This window comes from Bombina bombina, chromosome 4, assembly GCF_027579735.1.
Source record: "Bombina bombina isolate aBomBom1 chromosome 4, aBomBom1.pri, whole genome shotgun sequence".
NCBI lineage: Eukaryota > Metazoa > Chordata > Amphibia > Anura > Bombinatoridae > Bombina > Bombina bombina.
The window spans coordinates 636147782-636173375 of NC_069502.1; the positions used below are offsets into that span (position 1 = coordinate 636147782).

At 36.5% G+C, this 25594-nt stretch overlaps 1 protein-coding gene across 1 annotated transcript in view; it reads right to left on the bottom strand.

Annotated features, from left to right (window-relative positions):
• Positions 1-25594, bottom strand: part of ECT2L (epithelial cell transforming 2 like) — a 140311-nt gene that overhangs the window by 17171 nt on the left and 97546 nt on the right. The window contains exons 17-21 of the mRNA XM_053712129.1: positions 24953-25026; positions 22209-22365; positions 18314-18379; positions 4763-4851; positions 2294-2466 (exon numbers count right to left, since the gene is read on the bottom strand). Coding sequence (XP_053568104.1) covers positions 2294-2466; positions 4763-4851; positions 18314-18379; positions 22209-22365; positions 24953-25026 — 559 coding nt within the window. The remainder of the gene's footprint in view (positions 1-2293; positions 2467-4762; positions 4852-18313; positions 18380-22208; positions 22366-24952; positions 25027-25594) is intronic.

Sequence of the window (25594 nt, forward strand, 5' to 3'; positions counted from 1 at the left end):
GAATTTATCCACCAATCAGCAAGAACAACACAGTGTGTTCACCAAAAATGGTCCGGCATCTAAACTTACATTCTTGCATTTCAAATAACGATACCAAGAGAATGAAGAAAATTTGATAATATGAGTAAATTAGAAAGTTGCTTAAAATTGCATGCTCTATCTGAATCACGAAAGAAAAATTTGGGTTCAGTGTCCCTTTAAACTTTTGCATTCCATTTAGATTTGGGTTCAGTGTCCCTTTAAACTTTTGCATTCTATTTAGAATTTTGTATTGTACAAAGTAGTATCAAATTACAAGACATTGTGCTCAATGTACTAAGCAGCGTAAACTGCTTTTGAGCTCTTGCGGGGCAGGTTCGCACATGCAAGCCAGCTTCCCACAATGTAAGAAGCAACTGTCATCCTACCACTGCTTCTAATACTCTGAGGTGGTGGATTGAAGTCACCCCAAACGTGCTCGTTTGGGGTGATTGGCAGTCACACGAGACAAGAGGTGGCATTACACACTCAAGCGAGTGAGTGGTGATAAATCTGGGGAGCCGATGTACAGGGTCTGCTTCCCATTCGATGCAAAGCTGTGTGGACAGATTCCCAAGTTAAGAACCTTGCCTGCAGCTGATCTTTGTGTTTTTCTATGTAAAAGGAGTCTTTAAATGTCAGCAAGTCGACTGAGCAGGAAGGTTCCTTGGGGCAAGTTTTAATGTCCTCACATCTCTCATGATATTCTCTAAGCATTTTACTGCTGCAAATCTCGCTGATTTACCGCTTGTGAAGCTGTCTCAAAATGCACAATACAGTGAACTAAAAAAGTAATACATATGAACTTACAGGAAAACTGAAGTGAGAACACTGCAGTATGATTGCATATAGGCTTCACATGGAGGATGGAGACAACATATCTAAAAAATGTTGTTCATGATTCAGATAGAGCATACAATTTAAAAATGATATAGTGTGCCAAACATGTGCATGCCTCTGATCCCAAATACCTGCTTTTCAACAAAAGGATACCAAGAGAACAAAGTTAATTTGATAATAAAAGTGGATTTTTTTTTTTAAATTGTACACTGTATGTAAATAACAGCAAAAGGTTAAGTTTCATGCTCTTTAACTATTTTACACACAAAAAAAATATGTTTATAGTGCTCTTTAACATACATGACAGATAAGTAAAATGTGCTAAATCTATTGTGTTTAGTTTCTCGAGGTTGTATTCTGTGCAGATGATTATTTAAAACACACTTTTAACTCCACGTTTTAGTTAATCAGCTGCACAGAGTGACATAGAAACGGGTGACGCTTAAGATGCTGATTAAATTAAGAGGCATCTTAGGCAAAGTGAACAATATTCACTATGTTATTAAAATGAGTATGTTTGTTTACATTAGAATGATACAGTGATATATTTTCTAGTCCATAAAGATACACAACGTTGGCAAGACATCCAAGCCTAGCCTCATCACTCCTCTCTTTATTTCTACCCTCTGCCACTGGCTGGTTCTAAACCAATCAGCATCTCACTGGTAAAGCATCAATGTGAAGCTCTACAAATCTCACTCCTTTATGCAGACACCCCCCTCTCACTGCCTGTACCACAATTATTTTATTACTTTGTATATTGAATAAAATTAAATAAATATTGAATCCATATTTAATTCATATTTGATCTATATCCCATTTGAACTATAGCACCTTTAAAAAACGCACCCTTAACTCTTTTTATTCTGTACAATTGTTTGTGAATAAGGAAGAGGTAATTATTTCTTTAGTTTATAGAGAATTTTTTATAGTCTATTCTAGCGCATGTGATTTGACATTTGTAACCTAAGCTTATATTTGTGTTCCCTCGGTACCCATACCGTGTTCATCATGCTTGTTTATTATGCTTGTTCAGTTATTATGATATATTATACTATATAAATAATGTTTTAGACAAACTCTACATATCACATTTGAAAAAGGAATCTGACTGATAATGGACAATGCCGTTATTGTATCTCAATTGTCTCCTAGACAGAGGTTTACAACCCAGATCCTTATTCATGTACGTCTTCTAATAACTCATCTGCACACTAAGGTATCATGTCATTTACGTTCAATTATACAAAAAGGAAAAAAAAAAAGAAAGAAAAATAATTGACTTGTTTAACTAAATGTATGTATCTACATTTTACTCTCTCAATAAAGTCTTGAAAAAAAAAAAAAAAAAGAAAAACCATTAACTAACCATGCCTATTAAATATGTTGCATTTACTAAATCATAACCTATTTATCGTGGTGAACAAAAACATACATTTAGAGTCAGGAATGTCCTCCAGAATTAAGCGAGCAATTGAAACGGATGCCATGAACTGGTACAGCGTATTTGGAGTGCGTTGGAATGGTATGTATGAGATTTGACGACTTGAGATAACCAGTGCGTCATTAAACAGGAAAAGGCTCAAGTCACTGATCTGTTCATATACCCTGGAGTAGGAAGGAGAGAACAGACACAGAATTAACAAGGAAATCATCCTTTTATGTTTTTGAAATTTAAAAAATACGTTATAGTCTAACAATCACACATACAAAATATACTAACAATTTGCTGACAGTTAATAAGATCCACATATAGTAACTTATTATAGTTTCAAAGCCTTTAGAGTGGATTGTCTTACTGGTCCATGTTGGCTTTATTTATTACTAATATGCAATAATTCATCTTTAATCAAAGTTTTAGTCATTTTCTATAGTAGAATAAATAACAATTCTACAGATCATACCTTCATTATTTTATGTAAAGCTTTACTACTCATATACTATTTTTACTACAGAAATTTGAGATAATATATGACTACCAAAATATAATAGGTCAAAGGTGATCTGAGTGTACGATTATTGATTATATGATTAATATTTATAGTTCAATATAGGAAATTTGATTCCATAAATGTAAACTTGTTTTTAGAATGACAGGCCTACTTAAAGTGAATGTCAAGTTTGATGAATCAGTGCCCGTTTTTTAAAAACTCTATTAAAAACAGGGGCACTTTCATTCATCAAACTTTACATTTTACTCGTTTTGTTAAAATACTTACCTTTTAATCTTAAAAGCCGCTCCAGCGCTTCCCTCGCCCGTCGCAAGCCTCTTCATATGTCAAAAAAGACGAATCCAGCTTCCTCCAATCACGGCATTGCCTCAGGCAATGATTCCCCTGGGGGGGAAGCCTTGATTGGAGGATGCCGTATTCATCATTCATCGTATGAGGTGTTGAGTGGCAGGAGGGGAAATCGCTTGAGCGGCTTTCAAGATTAAAAGGTAAGTATTTTAACAAAACGAGTGAAATGTAAAGTTTGATAAATGAAAGTGCCCCTGTTTTTAATAGGGTTTTTAAAAACCGGGCAGTGATTAATCAAACTTGAAATTCACTTTAAAGGGCGCTCCCTAGAAAAGCTAAAAGCATAATCTGGAACCCAGGTTTTTAAAATGCTGCTAATTGTGCGTAAACCAGTTATTGATTTGCAGCATTTACAAGTTACAGAATTAGCTTTTTGGCTGCACAATTTTTACACAAAAGCAAAAGGGGTTGAATGTCATTTTAAACATTTTCACATATTGAAGAACAAGCAAAATATACAAGAAATTAGCACAAAAAAACAATGGTATTTTATTACAATATGACAGAAATTTCATGAAAAATATTTTACAAAAATTACAACCATGGGCTAATTTTGTATTACTTGACCAATCTTTATTTAATTTTTAAAGCCTAAATTTTTACTAGAATCCAAATGCGGAAGTATGCGCTATTCAGCTCTTTATGTAGTCGGATTGACTCACTATTCACTTAATTTTTCTTTTGCATAAAAAAAATAAAGAAAAATTTAACACTCACACATTTTTTTACAATAAAATACCTTGGAAATTAAGTAGCAAAAAAATATGTTAAAGGGACAGTCTACTCCAGAATTTTTATTGTTTAAAACGATAGATAATTCCTTTATTACCCATTCTCCAGTTCTGTATAACCAACACTGTTATATTAATATACTTTTTACCTTTGTGATTACAGTTTATTTGACAGACTAGCATTTTAGCCAATCAGTGCTGACTCCTAGGCAACTTCACGGGCATAAGCACAATGTTTTCCATATGGAACACGTGAAATAATGCCCTCTAGCTGTAAAAAAACCTGTCAAAATGCAGTAAGATAAGAGGCGGCCTTCAAGGGCTTAGAAATTAGCATATGAGCCTACCTAGGTTTTAGCTTTGAACTAAGAATACCAAGAGAACAAATTTAATGATAAAAGTAAATTGGAAAGTTGTTTAAAATAACATGCCCTATCTGAATCATGAAAGTTTAATTCTGACTAGACTGTCCCTTTAATGCCAGTTCACAATCAAACATTAAAATGCATAGAAATTCTGAAATTAAAAGCTTTTATTATATTAATACATTTTTTTATTATAATAACTTTGTTACTAAATAGAATAATTTAATAATATGACATAATTTATTACAATATTTTTGATGCAGTAGATGAATTTTTGACTTTTCAATGATTGGGAACTTAAACTCTAGCACTGACGTACTGGGGGGAAATTATACACACAGACAGTCTAAATTGATTAGAAAAAAATCATGTTACATTAATAAACTGATTCCCTCATAGCTTTATAATAGATTGCTAAAATAAATATCTGACACTTAATCTACAGGCCCATTATTATCCTAAAGTACATAATATTTGACACAAAAAAAAGACTGGAATATAATATTACCTGAGAGATGCACTTATTTCTTCATTGGGACAATTAAGCAGCACTAAATCCTGCACTTTAATAAGATGCCTATTTGCTTCAAGTAAATTCTGCAAACCAGACAACAGAACATTTTTGTATCTATAATAGTATAACAGGTTCTCAAATGTATTGGAGAAGATGTCAATTTTAGTACAAAAAAAACACAGAGTTCAAAGGTCATAAAATCTTTTTAAAAAAAATGCAGCTTAGAACAACATAGCAGTTTAAATGGTAAAACTAGTATTTAAAACCAAAATATTCACAGACGTTAATGAAGATTGTCGCTAAATTTACATCTGGATTGTGATCTAGTCTTGTGTGTGTATTTGCTAAGTGTTTGGCTTATCACAAGCAGTGTTCTCCCCAGGACCTTTTTAATGGGTGCACCACCCAGCTGATTTTATTTAGCCAATATTAAGCCTAAATTAGCTAATATTAACATGTTTCAATGTTTCTTGCACAAACCATCAATTAATAAATGGATGTTAAATTATGCCCTAAATTTGTGCTTTGGATATAAGAAAATATTCTAATATTAGAACGTATTAATGCTTCCTTCTGGCTACTTTATAATGCAATCCAGCTGGCAACATTTTCTGTAGAGAACACTGTACAAGTGTATACAATCAAATAATGTGACGGGTGAAGGCAGTTACTTATAAACAGATTGGTATTTAAGGAATCTGGCAGACACATAAGTGTGGCAACATATTAAACTGCAGGAAGACAATGTTCCCAGCCAGGGAAACTGTCCACCTGCATTTGAGACTAGCAATGTGGCATCCAACACCCTTGCATTTATCATTGCCCATGTAAATACTTGTGCAGCCCTTCCCCCTGCTTTCCCTCAAGAGCAGGGCCTGTCAATCATCCCAGACAAATTAGTTTGGGGTGATGTAAGTATGCCACTTCTGAGGGTGAGCGATCCTGCACCATATCTGATTTTTTAATGCTATATAATCTATGTCTTCTCCAAACCTATATATGGAATAAAAATATATTTCCCATGGCTTTCAAGCAAATTTTAGAAAATGCTTAATAACAGAATGAAATACTGTAGTAAAAACATAATTTATGCTTACCAGATAAATTCCTTTCCTTCTGGATAGGGAGAGTCCACAGCTTTATTTCTTACTTTTGGGAAATACAACACCTGGCCACCAGGAGGAGGCAAATACTTAAATATCCCTCCCACTTCCTCACTACCCCAGTCATTCTGCCTAGGGAACAAGGAAAAGTAGTAGAAACATTAGGGTATAAATGGTGCCAAAATAATAAAATAAATAATAGGGGACCGCCCATAGACAAGAAAAAACGGGCAGGGGCTGTGGACTCTCCTTATACGGAAGGGAAGGAATTTATCTGGTAAGCATAAATTATGTTTTCCATCCTAAGATAGGGAGAGTCCACGGCTTCATTCCTTACTGTTGGGAAAACTATACCCAAGCTCCAGAGAACACTGAATGAATAAAGGGAGGGAACAAAAAGGAAGAGGCGGACCCTATTTTGAGGGCACCACAGCCTGAAAAATGTTTTTTTCCGAAAGCTGCTTCAGCCGAAGCAAAAACATCAAACTTGTGAAATTTAGAAAAATTATGTAAGGAGGACCAGGTAGCCGCCTTACAAATCTGATCCATAGAGGCCTCATTCTTAAAGGCCCAAGAGGAAGCCACTGCTCTAGTGGAATGAGCTGTTATCCTCTAAGGAGGACGATGTCCCGCTGTCTCGTAAGCTAGGCAGATGAAACTCCTTAACCAAAAAGATAGGGAAGTCTAAGTAGCCTTCTGCCCCTTACGCTTCCCCGAATAGACGACAAACAAAGATGAAGATTGTCTAAACTCCTTAGTAGCCTGAAGATAGGACTTCAAGGCGCGAACCACATCCAAAGGAAGTAAGCGTTCCTTCGATGAAGGAGGATTAGGACACAAGGAAGGAACCATAATCTTCTGATTGATGTTGTGATCTGACACAACCTTAGGATGAAAACCTAATTTAGTACGTAAAACTGCCTTTTCTGTATGAAAAATCAGATAAGAGAGCTCACATTGCAAAGCAGAGATATCAGAAAATGCGCACAGAGGCAATAGCCAATAAAAAGAGAACCTTCCAAGATAACAATTTAATGTCAACGGAATGCAGAGGCTCAAACGAAACCTGTTGCAAAACACGAAGTACAAGATTGAGGCTCCAAGGAGGAGCCCCAGATAAACACAGGTCTGATCCTAATCAGAAGACACATTAGATCCCTAGCGCTCACCTACTCCACGTCTTCCCCGGCAGCGTGTCTTCGGCGCGTGCACAAGTCATGCAATTGCCTGCTCCAGAGCGAGGGTGCCGTTTAGACAGCGTCTCCGTCAAACGCCAATAAACATGCAGGAAAAAGGAAAGTCTATCGCTACTCCTCCTCAGGAAAACACAGGGACTCTTGGTAAAAGTAATTCACAAAATCTTTATTCGCTGTAGCAACAAGTAAAACCAAAGGATGTGAGATGCAACTCACAAATTCAGGCACAGGATTCCAGTGGTGCAAAAGACGGCAAACATGTTTCGTGTGGGGCCTCCACACTTGTTCACTGCTGTTAATTGCAAACACTGGATACACCTCTTAAAGGCAATTAATTACTTTAAATTATAGACACATGTAAAGTTAACCCTACCTGTTTTACTACAAAGTTACTTACACAATTTAGAAGCATGCAAGAGGCAGGTATACTAGCTCCCATTAAAAACATTCACAGAAAGATCTTATCTATACTTCCTGAATGGGAGAAACTGATTAGTTTTCTGAAATAAATAAGCATTGTAAAAGGGGCATGGAAAAGACAGAGCATATCGCATAGAGACATCAGATAAATAAATTGACATCAGTTTCCATATTTATGCCAAGGGGGTGCCTGGTGTTGAGTGTGAATATCCACTGGGCCTCCTTATAGCTCAGTTTATATTCCCTATCACCACCCCTGGCATGTTTTGGAATGTAGTCTATAGCTTGAAATGACACAAGGGATGAGTCAGCTGTATGCATACTCTTGAAGTGCTTTGCTACTGATGTGAAGACATCAGGTTTGTCAATGTCCCTGATGTGTTCAAGGGCTCTATCCCTGAACATCCTCTGTGTTTTTCCAACATATTGGGTCTGGCACCCCCTGCAGGTCAAAAGGTAAACTACAAAAGTAGATTTGCAGTTCAATTTGTGCCTGATCCGATATGATGTGGTGGAAACAGAGGACTGAAAATGGTCACCCTCTACCACATAGTTGCAAGTCTTGCATATTTTTGATTTACATTTGAAAAAACCCATTCTCTGAGGTAACCAGGTACACATCTTGTATGTTGGCAATTGTGAAAGGGCTACTATGTTGCAAATATTGATGGCTTTCCTGGCTACGAATTTGCAGCCGCTATTAGCCACCTTTTCCAAAGAAGGATCAGTGGCAAGAATAGGTAGCCATTCTCTGATGAGGTTGCACATTTTATTGAATTCTAAGCTATATGGGGTGCTAAAAAATAATTTGCCCCTGCAAACTTCTTTAATAGATAAAGCCCTGTCATGTCTTTTGTATTCCAATAGCTGCTTACGTGGTATTAAGCTGACTTGTTCTCTTGTGGACTTTAGTAAATTGTTAGGATAGCCACGCTCTAAGACAGTGTTTTTCAACTAGTGTGCCGTGAGAGATCCTCAGGTGTGCCACGGCAGACTGACAACAGTGTGACATATTTTTTAAACTTGTTTTTTACTCCCAGTGCAGGGGTAGTTTGTAGGAGGCATGGCATAACAGCACAATACATACAGTATGTGTGCGTTTGTGTGTATGTGTATATATATATGCTGTATTAGGCTACAATGTGTGATTTTTTAAATATTTTGGGATGGTGGTGTGCCACAGGATTTTTTAATGTAAAAAAGTGTGCCACGGCAAAAAAAAGGTTAAAAATCACTGCTCTAAGAGCCTTTCCTCCAAAATATCAATTTGTTCATTGTATGTAGTGTCATTGGAACAGATCCTTCATGTTCTAATAAATTGGCCTTTGGGTATAGCCCTTAAGACATGTTTAGGATGACAGGATTTGAAATTTAAAATGGTATTGCCACAGTTTGTGTGGATGTCTGTACAGTGAGTTCAGTGTCCAAAAATCTAATCTGAAGCTGGTGTTGTTCAAAAGTAAATTTAAGATTTGCGTCATTGGTATTGATATATTTGATGAAATTTTCCACACTTAACACCAGACACCCCCTTGGCATAAATATGGAAACTGATGTCAATTTATTTATCTGATGTCTCTATGCGATATGCTCTGTCTTTTCCATGCCCCTTTTACAATGCTTATTTATTTCAGAAAACTAATCAGTTTCTCCCATTCAGGAAGTATAGATAAGATCTTTCTGTGAATGTTTTTAATGGGAGCTAGTATACCTGCCTCTTGCATGCTTCTAAATTGTGTAAGTAACTTTGTAGTTAAACAGGTAGGGTTAACTTTACATGTGTCTATAATTTAAAGTAATTAATTGCCTTTAAGAGGTGTATCCAGTGTTTGCAATTAACAGCAGTGAACAAGTGTGGAGGCCCCACACGAAACATGTTTGCCGTCTTTTGCACCACTGGAATCCTGTGCCTGAATTTGTGAGTTGCATCTCACATCCTTTGGTTTTACTTGTTGCTACAACGAATAAAGATTTTGTGAATTACTTTTACAAGGAGTCCCTGTGTTTTCCTGAGTAGGAGTAGCGATAGACTTTCCTTTTTCCTGCATGTTTATTGGCGTTTGACGGAGACGCTGTCTAAACGGCACCCTCGCTCTGGAGCAGGTAATTGCATGACGTGTGCACGTGCCGAAGACACGCTGCCGGGGAAGACGTGGAGTAGGTGAGCGCTAGGGATCTAATGTGTCTGCTGTGTTTGGTTCGTTGGTCCGTGGCTCCCCTCACTCACGTAAGGCTTATCAAGCTATAACGGCTTAAATGAGCGTCACATTGTGCGGTGCTGAAGATTTATATTGCCTGTTTTGCCGGTTTGATTTCTGGACTCTGATATTACAAGAATCATTGTTGTAGCAACACCTGACACAATTTTCACCATGTCTGAGGCTGCTAATAGTTTTGTGTTACGGGACTTGGAAGCTACCTTACACACATATGAGGAAGAGGTGGAGGACATTTTTGATGATAATACGAATACCCTGGATGACCTCTTTTTTCAGATAGACGAGCTAAGACGCAAGGACATAAAACTTGACCTAGACATAAAAACTTTCTTACTTTACAGAAAGCAAGCAAGAATACCCAGGGGATTGAGGATCTGAAAATTCCCTTCTTTTGTTGTAACGGACACTGAGTTTATTAATAAGTGGAATCATATATTGAATGTTTGTTCCTTTGCCCTTATAGATCTCTTGGTAGAATATAAAAAACAACAAAGATTGGATCTTGTTGCACAGATCAAATTAGTACAACAAGATCTTCTTCTTTTTCAAACTGATGTTAATTTTGCACCTTATGATAACAGGTTTGAAGCCAATATGGCTAAATTCACCAAAGAATTGTGGGAATTTAAAAAGCAAAAACTATCTAGGGACAAAAGACATTATGATTTTGATAAAGTTTACAGGTGGAACAGTTCTAGACAGGGGCCCAGACATCATGGTCGTAGGTTTCACAAAGTAAACCAAAGCAAAGATGTTGCCAAACAAAGCAAAAAAGTACATTTTGCAGAAACAGACTATGATGTAGAGACCTCTGATCCAGATTCTGGCGAAGATGTTGTTTTGCCTAGCACTACTTCAGTGCTAGATAATCCAAACAATTATACTAGTGAGTCAAAAAACGAATTGCGCCAGGGGACAAAACAAAAAAGAAAAAAACACGAAGGGGCAGGAGGGGAGGCAACAAGTACAAACACACAAGGCAGATACCAAACGAGAACACAGACCAGAAAATACCTCTAAAAAATGTTGTAAACCTTTCTAAGGTCTATCTAACACACACTGATATAGAGGTTCTGAGTTTAGGTCTTGGCTTTTCACCTACATCCCACTTCAGCCTTTTCGGTACCATACACAATGTTAATCTATTCGTGCGAAAGCTCACACTTAAAAAACACTTCTCTGGGAATAATGATGACACCGAACAGGCTGTGGATGTTGGTGCTTGCAATGATCAACAAACTAATAAGGACTTGCTTAAGTTTGACGAACAGTGTCTTGTTTTGGACATAACAATTTTGAATGAAGATTCTATGCAGTCTGAGGTTGTTTCTAGGCCACCTTCTGTTTCTGGCATGAAAAAGAGCGATTTTTACCCTGTACACAGCAGGAGTAAAAATATAGAAGTATTCCAGCGCACAGTTGAAAAAAAGCTTGTTACCTTATCTGAGGAGATTCATTCCAATAAAGCCAGAAGGAAGGATTGTTTTAGACACAACCTCACACTAGCACAATGTAAATCCCTTACAGCCTTAGGCAAAAATCCTGCCCTGGTTATCAAGGAATGAGATAAGGGGGGCAACGTGGTGGTGATGGATAGGGAGTACTGTATTAGTGAATCATATCGCTAACTAAATGATACGGATGTTTACAAACGACTCACCTTTAATCCCAGCACTGCCTACATGCCCCTAGTGGAGGATATACTCACTTTAGGCTTACACAATGGTGTGATAACATTTATTTTCTTCCAAAGCTCCATAAGGATGCTCATAATCCCCCTGGTCGCCCCATCATTTCAGTGGTCGATTCACTTTTGGAGCCCCTTTCTGAATTGGTTGACTCTTTCCTTCAGCCTATAGTGGTGAGCCTTATGAGCTATATTAGGATGCCACTCAGGTTCTAAGAACAGTACAGGACATTACATGGGAAGATACATACAGATTTGTGACTATTGATGTTATTTCTCTTTATACCTCCATTCCACACCAGCAGGGGTTAGAAGCGATATCCTTTATTCTGGATAATTATTCCAATTATTCAGTGGAGGTCAAACAGTTTCTTATTTTGGCCATTGAATTTTTATTAACACACAATTTTTTTCTGTTTGAGGGATGTTGCTACCTCCAGAGGCGTGGAACGGCTATGGGGGCAAAGTTTGCCCCCTCTTATGCCAATCTCTACATAGGATGGTGGGAGCTGTTACACGTCTATGGGGGTGGCAACCCCTTCAAGAACAACATTAAATATTTTGGATGCTATATCGATGACCTGCTGCTGGTGTGGAATGGAGATGGTAACAGTGTGGAAAATGTTATCAAATATATCAATACCAATGACGCAAATCTTAAATTTACTTTTGAACAACACCAGCTTCAGATTAGATTTTTGGACATTGAACTCACTGTACAGACATCCACACAAACTGTAGATACTAACCTGTATCGCAAACCTACTAGTGGCAATACCATTTTAAATTACAAATCCTGCCATCCTAAACATGTCTGTTCCAATGACACTACACACAATGAACAAATTGATATTTTGGAGGAAAGGCTCTTAGAGCGTGGCTATCCTAACAATTTACTAAAGTCCACAAGAGAACAAGTCAGCTTAATACCACGTAAGCAGCTATTGGAATACAAAAGACATGACAAGGCTTTATCTATTAAAGAAGGTTGCAGGGGTAAATTAATTTTTAGCACCCCATATAGCTTAGAATTCAATAAAATTTGCAACCTCATCAGAGAATGGCTACCTATTCTTGCCACTGATCCTTCTTTGGAAAAGGTGGCTAATAGCGGCTGCAAATTCATAGCCAGGAAAGCCATCAATATTGGCAACATAGTAGCCCCTTCACAATTGCCAACATACAAGATGTGTACCTGGTTACCTCAGAGAATGGTTTTTTTTCAAATGTAAATCAAAAATATGCAAGACTTGCAACTATGTGGTAGAGGGTGACAATTTTCAGTCCTCTGTTTCCACCACATCATATCGGATCAGGCACAAATTGAACTGCAAATCTACTTTTGTAGTTTACCTTTTGACCTGCAGGGGGTGCCAGACCCAATATGTTGGAAAAACACAGAGGATGTTCAGGGATAGAGCCCTTGAACACATCAGGGACATTGACAACCCTGATGTCTTCACACCAGTAGCAAAGCACTTCAAGAGTATGCATACAGCTGACTCATCCCTTGTGTCATTTCAAGCTATAGACTACATTCCAAAACATGCCAGGGGTGGTGATAGGGAATATAAACTGAGCTATAAGGAGGCCCAGTGGATATTCACACTCAACACCAGACACCCCCTTGGCATAAATATGGAAACTGATGTCAATTTATTTATCTGATGTCTCTATGCGATATGCTCTGTCTTTTCCATGCCCCTTTTACAATGCTTATTTATTTCAGAAAACTAATCAGTTTCTCCCATTCAGGAAGTATAGATAAGATCTTTCTGTGAATGTTTTTAATGGGAGCTAGTATACCTGCCTCTTGCATGCTTCTAAATTGTGTAATTAACTTTGTAGTTAAACAGGTAGGGTTAACTTTACATGTGTCTATAATTTAAAGTAATTAATTGCCTTTAAGAGGTGTATCCAGTGTTTGCAATTAACAGCAGTGAACAAGTGTGGAGGCCCCACACGAAACATGTTTGCCGTCTTTTGCACCACTGGAATCCTGTGCCAGAATTTGTGAGTTGCATCTCACATCCTTTGGTTTTACTTGTTGCTACAACGAATAAAGATTTTGTGAATTACTTTTACAAGTAGTCCCTGTGTTTTCCTGAGGAGGAGTAGCGATAGACTTTCCTTTTTCCTGATCCTAATCAGAGCCTTAACAAAAGTCTGCACTTCTGGAAGCTCAGCCAGTCTCTTGTGCAATAAAACCGACAGGGCCGAAATCTGTCCCCTCAGGACAGATTTCTGACATGGACTTGAGTGAGAGAAAGCAGGCAGTGAAACTCGTCAACACTGATTGCTTACAAACTGTTAGCAGTAGTCTGGATGGATTCGCAGAAAAACTTCCCCTGCATCTCCAGACTCTATCTTTCTTTCATGTAATTGGCAAGAGTCCATGAGCTAGTGACTTATGGGATATATATTCCTACCAGCAGGGGCAAAGTTTCCCAAACCTCAAAATGCCTATAAATACACCCCCCACCACACCGATAATTCAGTTTTACAAACTTTGCCTCCTATGGAGGTGGTGAAGTAAGTTTGTGCTAGATCTCTACGTTGATATGCGCTTCGCAGCATGCTGAAGCCCGGTTTTCTTTTCAGAGTGCAGTGAATGACAGAGGGATGTGAAGGGAGTATTACCTATTGAATGCTATGGTCATCCTATCGGGGATCTATTTCATAGGTTCTCTGTTATCGGTCGTAGAGATTCTTCTCCTACCTTCCTTTTCAGATCGACAATATACTCTTATATACCATTACCTCTGCTGATTCTCATTTCAGTACTGGTTTGGCTATCTACTATATGTAGATGAGTGTCTTTTGGTAACTATGTCTTATTTTATTTATTACACTCTCAGCTATGGTTTGGCACTTTATATGTAAAGTTCAAAATATATGTTTTATACTTATATTTGCCATGATTCAGGTTAATCAGTATATTTTCTTCTTACAGACTGTCAGTTTCATTTTTGGGAAATGCATATGAATAATTATTTTCCTTACCTGAAAATTTTTCAATTGACTTTTTCTTTAAATTGCGGGCTGTTAGGCTCACGGGTGCAAAAAATGCTAGAATTTATTGCGTCATTTTTGGCGTGAAAATTACGTTTGTTGACGTTAATGACGTCATTTCCAGCGTCGTAGTTGACGCCGAGAGTTTTCACGTAGTTGCGTCATCTATGACGCTCGTGTTTGTTGCAGACGTTTTTGGCGCCAAAAAATGTGTCAATTGTGGGCGTCATACATTTTTACATTATTTAAGTCTTTGTTTCTTTTTGTTTCTGGTTTCCAGAGGCTTATTCGGTTTGCATTTTTTCCCATTCCTGAAACTGTCATTTAAGGAATTTGATAATTTTGCTTTATATGTTGTTTTTTCTATTACATATTGCAAGATGTCCCAATCTGACCCTGTATCAGAATCTACTTCTGGAAAGCTGCTGCCTGATGTCGGTTCTACCAAAGCTAAGTGCATTTGTTGTAAACTTGTGGTAACTGTTCCTCCGGCTGTAGTTTGTGTTAGTTGTCATGATAAACTTTCAAAAGCAGACAATATTTCCATTAGTAGTAGTCCATTACCTGTTGCTGTTCCTTCAACATCTAATGTTCAGGAAATTCCTGTTAATGTAAGAGAATTTGTTTCTAATTCTATTCAGAAGGCCCTGTCTGTTATACCACCTTCTAATAAACGTAAAAGGTCTTTTAAAACTTCTCATAAATTAGATGAATTTTTAAATGACCGCCAACATTCTGATTTATCTATCTCTGATGAGGATCTATCTGGTTCAGAAGATTCTGCCTCAGATATTGACACTGACAAATCTTCATATTTATTTAAGATGGAGTTTATTCGTTCTTTACTTAAAGAGGTGTTGATTGCATTAGATATGGAGGAGTCTAGTCCTCTTGATATTAAAACCAGTAAACGTTTAAATTCGGTTTTTAAACCTCATGTAGTTATTCCAGAGGTTTTTCCAGTTCCTGATGCTATGTCAGATGTAATTTCTAGAGAATGGAATAGTTTGGGTACTTCATTTACTCCTTCTTTAAGGTTTAAGAGACTGTACCCTTTGCCGGCTGATAGATTGGAGTTTTGGGAAAAAATCCCCAAAGTTGATGGGGCTCTCTCTACTCTTGCTAAACGTACTACTATTCCTATGGCAGATAGTACTTCTTTTAAAGATCCTTTAGATAGGAAGCTTGAATCCTTTCTAAGGAAGGCTTATTTATGTTCAGGTAATCTTCTTAGGCCTGCTATTTCTTTGGCTGATGTTGCTGCAGCTTCAACCTTTTGGTTGGAGGCTTTAGCGCAACAAGTACCAGATCATAATGTGTATAGCATTGTTAAGCTTCTTCAACATGCTAATAAATTTCATTTGTGATGCCATTTTTGATATCATTAGAATTGATGTCAGGTATATGTCTTTAGCTATTTTAGCTAGAAGAGCTTTATGGCTTAAATCTTGGAATGCAGATATGACTTTTAAGTCAACGTTGCTATCTCTTTCTTTCCAAGGTAATAAATTATTTGGTTCTCAGTTGGATTCTATAATTTCAACTGTCACTGGGGGGAAGGGAGCTTTTTTGCCTCAGGATAAAAAATCTAAGGGTAAATTTAGGGCTGCTAACCGTTTTTGTTCCTTTCGTCAGAATAAGGAACAGAAGCCTGACCCTTCCCCTAAAGGAACGGCTTTCCATCCTTTCCATCAGGATCTCAAATCATTAAATTTGAAGGTATGGAGATTGAACGCTTAGTGCTTAGTCATAGAGGTTTCTCTGACTCAGTGATCAATACTATGTTGCAGGCTTGTAAATCTGTGTCTAGAAAGATTTATTACCGAGTTCGGAAGACTTACATTTCATGGTGTTCCTCTCATAAGTTCTCTTGGCATTCTTTTAGAATTCCTAGAATTTTACAGTTTCTTCAGGATGGTTTGGATAAGAGTTTGTCTGCAAGTTCCTTGAAAGGACAAATCTCTGCGCTTTCTGTTCTGTTTCACAGAAAAATTGCTAATCTTCCTGACATTCGTTGTTTTGTACAGGCTTTGGTTCGTATCAAGCCTGTCATTAAGTCAATCTCTCCTCCTTGGAGTCTTAATTTGGTTTTGAGAGCTTTACAGGCTCCTCCGTTTGAGTCTATGCATTCTCTGGATATTAAGTTACTTTCTTGGAAAGTATTGTTTCTTTTGGCTATCTCTTCTGCTAGAAGAGTTTCTGAATTATCTGCTCTTTCTTGTGAGTCTCTTTTTCTGATTTTTCATCAGGATAAGGCAGTTTTGCGGACTTCATTTAAATTTTTACCTAAGGTTGTGAATTCCAACAACATTAGTAGAGAAATTGTTGTCCCTTCGTTGTGTCCTAATCCTAAGAATTCTTTGGAAAAATCTTTGCATTCTTTGGATGTGGTAAGAGCTTTGAAATATTATGTTGAAGCTACTAAAGATTTCAGAAAGACTTCTAGTCTATTTGTTATCTTTTCTGGTCCTAAGAAAGGTCAGAAAGCTTCTGCTATTTCTTTGGCTTCTTGGTTAAAACTTTTGATTCATCATGCTTATGTGGAGTCGGGTAAATCCCCGCCTCAGAGGATTACAGCTCATTCTACTAGGCAAGTTTCTACTTCCTGGGCTTTTAAGAATGAAGCTTCTGTTGATCAGATTTGCAAAGCAGCAACTTGGTCTTCTTTGCACACTTTTACTAAATTCTACCATTTTTATGTTTTTTCTTCTTCAGAAGCAGTTTTTGGTAGAAAAGTTCTTCAGGCAGCTGTTTCAGTTTGATTCTTCTGCTTATAATTTCAGTTTTTTTCATTATAAGATTAAAACTTTTTGATTTGGGTTGTGGATTCTTTTTTCAGCGGAATTGGCTGTCTTTATTTTCATCCCTCCCTCTCTAGTGACTCTTGCGTGGAGTTCCACATCTTGGGTATTTCCTATCCCATACGTCACTAGCTCATGGACTCTTGCCAATTACATGAAAGAAAACATAATTTATGTAAGAACTTACCTGATAAATTCATTTCTTTCATATTGGCAAGAGTCCATGAGGCCCACCCTTTTTGTGGTGGTTATGATTTTTTTGTATAAAGCACAATTATTCCAATTCCTTGTTGATGCTTTCGCTCCTTTCTTATCACCCCACATCTTGGCTATTCGTTAAACTGAATTGTGGGTGTGGTGGGGGGTGTATTTATAGTCATTTTGAGTTTTGGGAAACTTTGCCCCTCCTGGTAGGAATGTATATCCCATACGTCACTAGCTCATGGACTCTTGCCAATATGAAAAATGAATTTATCAGGTAAGTTCTTACATAAATTATGTTTTCATCAATACTCTCACTGAGAGGTTGACATGACTACTTAAAACTCCAGTCCTATCTCAAAGGGCAGATACCCTTTTTCAAGACTCTCCGAATCTTCTGATACTTCTCTGCCACCTCCTAACGGGATGAAAGGCAAAGAATGACTGGGGTAATGAGGAAGTGGGAGGGATATTTAAGCCTTTGGCTGGGGTGCTCTGAAATACATAACTGTTTAAAGTTTATATTAAAACAGTATAATTATTAAGTATTTTAGGTGATATATCTCCTACACAAGGGAGTATGCTTCTACTTTAACTTTGGCAACTCCCTTTGGCAACTCCCTCACAAATGTAACTCACCCTTATATATATTGTATGTATATGTATTTTACTGTTCCCCACAAATGTTTTGTGTAGTGATGTGTAATCTGTTGGAGCTTTATAAGTAACTAATAAAAATAATAATAATAATGAAATAAGTAGTCTTATCAAAGAAGTCCACAAATGTAATCATTACACCCATCAGAAAACTTGGATTTCAGGATGAAGAAAAAGAAGTAGATAGTAATAAGCAATTTTTAAGGATGGGAAATATGTTAGTAGCATATATTATAATGAGTAACTTACAGGACAACCTTGGATTGTTTTCTGTATCTTTGTCATTTCAGTGTCTTTTTCCAAGCTTGTCTTTAGCTGCAAGATAAAACAAAACTGATTTTGAATGCTTTATAATCTATATATTCTCCAAACCTGTATATGAAATAAAAATATAAATCACTGGCTTTAGAGTACATTTTACAAACCACTTCAAGACAGAATGAATAGTAAAAGATGTAATAAATATGTCAATATCTTAAAAAAAAAATAAAAAAAATTCAGGAATGCATAATAAATATTTTAGCAAATGTCCTGAAACACATCACTGGTATAAAGTTTATATTAAAACAAAAAAAGTATTTTTTTATAATACAGAATAAATTATCTATGAAAATGGAGTTTGAAGCTTTTCATTTAGAATAGGGTAGGGTTAGTAAAAACAAAATTACAGTGATATTATAAGAAACGTTCCAGCAAGACCGTGAAACAACAAACATCAGGACACACAATTTCTAAAGCTGCAATTTTGCAGATATTGTGAGATGTTAATTTTAAAATTGAACAGGTTGTTTTCCTCAATCCCCAAGTACTTTTACCATTGGTCTTTTTCCATCCAGAATCAACATTAGATAGCTAATCCATATGGCTTCTTGAACCAGTTACTCTAGTGGTGAGCAGTTTACCAGGCATGCAATCTGCTACAGATTGTGCTTTCTACCCTTTTTCAGTTCTTTTTCTTGCAGCCCATTATGTTGATAAACTATATTAACCCTTATTATTCTGATACTATCAAGCTTTCAGATTTCTCTTCACATATTACCAACTTCTGTTTCTAATGTCCAAGGTAACTATATGAAGAGGTTATACAGGTCTATATACTTGTTCTCCGTTAACATGAATCATCCTGTGTGGAGTTTCAACTAATAAAGCGGGTAGAATGATTAAATATTTTACACTTAAAAAATCCATCCTGTCTAGATCGTTCTTGTTGTGAAATATTACTATATTAATACATTTATAAAGACAACAACCATCAAAAATATGATGTCTGCAAAACTCATGATTTTTGCTTGATCTTCTATAATATCCATAAGAGAATATTTTTTAACATGGATATCTTCCATATTCTTGAGTTGTTTCCTTGTCTTTTGGTATGTACTGTAGTGCATTCATATTTTTCCCTTAGTAAAAGTATATTAAAAATAAGCTAGCCATGCAGATGCACAATGTGAGTAAGATACAATTTTGGTATAGTCAACATATTACCTCCAGTGTAGCAAGTTTAAACATTCTTTAACAACCATCTTTCTAAAACAACTGATTTTATATAATGCCTGTAATGGAAATTTAAATACAAGACTTTTACACAATAGTACAACCCCCCAAATACTCGAACAATGCAATTTTCTGAAACCTATCCAGGAAATAAATCTATTAGTCCAGTCCATCAAGTCTTATTCCTGTTCTAAGAAATAAAGGTGTCTTTCTAAGTAGATAAATATAAATACGGAGATCTAAAGTTGTAGCATCCACCATCATTTTTCAGACAAGCAAGTTTAGCAAGACCATCAGCAGTAGTACAGATCTATAAGACTTTAGGCATTGTTTGTCCCTTTCTCCTTAAAGGGACAGTATACTCTAAAATTGTTTTTCCCTTAATGTGTTTCCAATTACTTTTTTTACCAACTGTAGAGTATAAAATGTATAATAATTAGCTTTTTATGGTTTATTTGTGTATGTGAAATAGCTGATTTTGTGTTTTGAAGCCACAACCTAATAAAATGGGTTGAGCTTGTAGGTATAATCAGATCTCGTTACTTTATCACATTTTGTACATACACATGCTTCTTTATCTTATATCTGTCCGTTAATCAAAGACCAATACTTGGAGAGAACAATGGAAAATTAACATTGTATTATCTTATCTCTTCTATACCCCACTGGGGTTGTAATTTCTTTTGCTGGCTGTGTTTACACAGCTTATCTATAGCTTGGACCTAAGGCCAGAAACTTTTAGAATAGGTGGGGATACCACAGGCTAAATCAACTATGTCAAATGCCAATATAAGGATAAAGGAAATACTTGCAAACAATTTTTTTTTTGTAAACTGTCCTTTTTAATGGTAAACTAGAATAACTAGAATCTCATGTACTTTAAAACAACATGCATTTGTTTTTACATGTAACATTATAAAGAAATGCTATAGTCGAATAGGATTGAGATATACATGTCTAGGCTAAAGAGACAAGATTAGGCAAAAGGGACCATGCAGTCTATAGTACAAATAATGTAATGCACCCACATGAATTGATAAAGCTTTGCATTGGTAATTAGCACTAATCTTAGCACTGATCAATATGTCAGCACCTGTAATGCAGGATCTTTATAAGTACACACCATATCAAGGAATCCTGAATCTCTCAAGCTTCTTTTTTTATCATCATTCCCAATAAGATGCGATTATTCAAACTAAACATTATATTGACCATTAAACATTTGTATAAAGAATATACAGTTCAATGTAGAAACAATGTTAGAAATGAGAGCTGCAGATTGCACATGCGATTATCAAATATCTGCCTTATCTGCCCTAATTGTTTTATTTCTTTGGGGGGTTAAATGGTGACAAAAAACAAACCCTGCAAACAAATGCAAATATGCTTTGAGGTCAGTAATATTTCCTGCTGTAAATGTAAGATCACCAGATTGTCAGTTGTTTATAAATAAACAAACACCTAAAAAAGGCAAATGTAAGCAATATAAAGGTGTCATCTAATAATGCACTGCGGTGCATTTCAGGTTCTATGTGAAACAGTTTTTGCACTATGCTCTGTACTGTGCATAAAAATACATGAGAAAAAAAATCTTAAAGGGACATGAACACAAAAAGTTTTCTTTCATGATTTAGGTAGAACATAAAATTTTAAACAACTTTCCAGTTTACTTCTATTATCAATTTTGTTTCATTCTCTTGGTATCATTTGTTAAAGGAGCAGCAACGCACTACTGGTTTCTAACTGAACACATGGGTGAGCCAATGACAATAGATGCAGCCACCAATCAGCAGCTAGAACCTAGGTTCTTTGCTGCGCCTGAGCTTTTCTAGAAAAACCTTTCAGCAAAGTACAACAAGAAAAGGAAGCAAATTAAATAATAGAAGTAAATTGGAAAATTATTTAGAATTGTATGCTCTGTCTAAATCATGAATGTCTACTTTTGACTTTAATGTCCCTTTAAATAATGGTGCTGTCCTCATGTTTGAACAATTATTTTGTCTCTAAGTAAGGCACATTACAGCCATCACAAGACCCTATGGGGTAGCCCAGTTCAAATTGAATTAATTGTGAAAAATATATTAGCTTACATTTTTCTCGTAAACAGAAGTGGTACAGTTTGCATCACATAAATTGGTTTTGGAAACATCATTCATTTTGTTAAAGCTCCTCAACTAGAAAAACAGAGAAGCATAGACTGTACTTTGTTTGGGTGCAAGTTTGCAATCATGTATATTTGTATAATAAAATAAAGGATGCCAGTTCAAATGGGAGTTTGGAAAGGGTAACTCTACCTGATGACCCCATACATACTGAAAAAGAGGTAGCTATGACTCCGGGAAGTAAAAACTGTAGTGTTTGTTAAATAAAATCATATTTCTTCAGGATGTCACCATTTTATTGCAAAACGTGTGTTATAAACTATTAAGGTGATACAAGGTAAAAAGGCAATATGCCGGCTGAAGTCTGTAAAAAAAAATTTTTTTAGAATTACAGAAATTGAATATATTTATTTCCTTAGCGATATTTCTCTCCCCTTTGATCAACAGTCCTAACAGTATATTTTGAATAGCAGTTCAACCTTAAATTACTATACAAAAAAAACAACAACAAGAAAAGCATCTCTTATATGTTGTGTAAGGAAACTGACCTGTGCAATATAGTCCTTGTATTGCTTCATCTGCCCTACTGCAGTAGTTATGTCTTGACGATCTGGGTGCTCGGGGGAAGTATGAAGGCGAAGAGCATACAAAAGATTGACATAATCTTCAAATCGAGTTGAGGGGAGCAGTAGCAATTCCTGCAAACTAAACAAAAAACTCTTATGTTTGAAGACTTCTCTGCAACAACCCTATGAATGTTGTATAACGGTCACTATAGGCTGAAAAAAAGCACTTTTGCACAGGATCCATAGAGCAATAAGAGTATTAAAATATGCCATGACATGGTCTAAGTGCCAATATATGCTAAAGAGATCTTACAGCCGCAATCAAAGGGAAACCCAAAAACTCCTGCAAACATTATTTCTGTAATTCCAGGACAACTTTGTTTACACCAAAATCTGTCCTGACTGGGGCATTATACAAACATACCACAAGAAACAATTACATGGCTCATAATATGTAAATTTCTCCAGATAAGAAAAATAATGTTTCAGCAAATGGGAGTCATTTTAGTCTGGATTAATGTCATCTATTAATATTTACAGGTGCTTAATACCCCTATAAGAGGGCTCACTTTAATGTGTTCACAATTATACATTTTGCCTGTTGGAGTATATTAAATTAATTACAAAAAGCTCCTTTACCTTTATTTTCTCATTTAAAATAGCTGTTTTGCCTCCACCTATATGGCTACAGAAAAAAAACATGTAAGCAAAAGGCAACAGAACAAATTAACCTCCCAGTTGCCTGAATACAACGTTTTTTTAAGGGCAGTTTGGCAAACCTACCAGGTGCATTGTTTCTAACCCATACTGATTAGTAAACGGATAGTAAAGTAAAGCTCTCCTGATATGCATATAAAGGAACAGCAATCATACATGATAAAAATACTTTTTGCATGAACCCATTAAAAGCTGATTAAATATTTAAATTTATATTACTAAGTAGCTAAAATGCATGTTTGTGATACTGAGCCACTATTCACGGACTGCTAGTAGCAACTTCCTTTATATGTATTGCCACCCACCAAATTACTACATAATTGGCCAGATTACAAGTGGCATGTTATAGTTTTTTCCCTGCGTATTACAAGTTGAAAGCAAAGAGTAAGCGCGAAAGGGAAACCTGATGAGCGTTAACTTCAGGACTTTGGATACTGGGACCTTGTTATATGAGAGTAATAGTTATGTTTTTTTTAAACCTTACACTTTATACTAGGGGGACAATTTACCAAGCGGTCAATCGGCCCCAATGCAGCTGTTTCTACGTGAGCCTTCAGGCTTGCCTGAAACAGCAGTTAAGAAGCAGGGGTCTTAAGACCGCTGCTCCTTAACTGGTCCGCGCCTCTGAGGCGGCGAACAGCAATCAGCCAGATCGAACACGATCGGGTTGACAACCCCTGCTAGCGGCGAATCTGCAGGGGGGCGGCAATGCACAAGCAGTTCACCAGAACAAAATGCCGATAGTGTATGCTGTCGGCATTCAGCGATGTCCGCCCGACATATGATAAATTGGTCCCAATGTCTTCAGGTGCGCTAATCCATTGAGCACAAATTTTGTTTGCGCTTGAGCACAACCGTTTACGTTCAACTTAATATGCACATAAGTTACCACTGTCGCAATATTGCTTATCACAACCTGCGATAACTTTAGTATGCCACTTGACATCTACCCCGGTATATGGAAACTTTTTCCAGAAGTGGATAACCGAGTCCTGCACAAAGTCAGCTAGCAAAAGATAAAAGAGAAAGTAAAATAGGTGGCAAGCCCCATATGTCACAAATTTAGCGTAACAATCCCTGTATACACCCCACAAACAATATGACAGCTTGACACCTACACAAGAAAAAAGCATATTGCAAGTGTGAAACAACAAGCATTTCTTCAGAAAGTTTAACAGTAAAAACAAACACAAGACTAGTACTTATTCCCAAAAAAAAGAGTAGAACAGATCCTTTAAAATATATCAAAAAGCTTTATTCCAATTAAAAAGACAATATGCAATCCACCTCGTAGATAGAAAATAGGCTAAGAAGCGGTCTTACGCGTTTTGGCATTAGCCTTAATCTTAGACTTGGTCTATGATTAACGCTAACGCCGAAACGCGCAAGACCGCTTCTTAGCCTATTTTCTATCTACGAGGTGGATTGCATATTGTCTTTTTAATTGGAATAAAGCTTTTTGATATATTTTAAAGGATCCGTTCTACTCATTTTTTTGCAATATCTATTTTTTACGGAGTGAGGTCTCTGTTGTTTTTCTACGGATCCATTGCTGTCAGAGGGACAAAGTGTGTTCGCCAAAAGGAGTAGGAGTCGTCGATCGACACATCTCTGTCATTCTGAGGAAATCCGGGCCGCGGCAAGCTAAGTTGGGAGTGAGGTGGAATGGATTTCACCCCCCAGGCGAGTAAGTCCACAGAGAGCTGGTAAAATGGAAGAAGTAATCCGCCAGCGATAAGGGAGCAGACGGAAGAAAACATGAGCTTAGCGGTGAAGTAAGCCGCAGTCTAAGGTTGGTACCAATGTACTTTTGGGATTGAGACTGTTTGTTGGCGTTCTCTTGACTGGGATTCAGATTCATACCGAGTGTAAGTCCTGCACATACTTTTTGCATACAAAGACTAGTACTTATAATAAGAAGCATACACTCCTGCAATCGTACAACAGATTTATCAAAGAGCAAATAATTGAATTAAAAATAACTGCAGTACTAGTTTAAGTTGACTCACCTCATCATTTTAGTCAGAACAGTCTGATCGTGCCTTTTTAGGAAGGTTCGGAAAGTTGGTATTGTTTCTCTACACTATAAATAATATAGAAAAACATTTTCTGTTTATAACATACAACAATATTGTAAGCAATAAATATAGCAGATTAGCGCTGCGGAATCTGTTGGCGCTCTACAAATAACCGATAATAATAATAATAGCAATGCAAATAAAGAAAATGTGTTCAACACAATCACTTTTGGTAGATTAGGTAACAGATTTGTCAGTCTGGGAACACAATTGTTATCACTGTTCAGTGGCACCCTTATTAAACAAATGCATAATATTCAGGAATTACATTTATACAGAACATTGCTGTTTCTATGCCTGTGTGAATTGTTTCTAGAAAGACAGATTACAATAAGTTATTTATAAAAATGGTATAAAATAACAAATATCTACCAATGAACTGAATCTGTAGAATAACTTGTCGGCAAACACAATAAATGTATCATGTAAGACTTATAAAATTGGTCAAAAAAAGGTTCTAGAAGTGCTGTAGCATTACTGTTTATTAGCACAGTGTTCCAAGACAGCCAGATATAAACTGGAATCTTAAAGGGATAGTAAACCCAAAAAATATTTTTAACTCATTCAAAATTT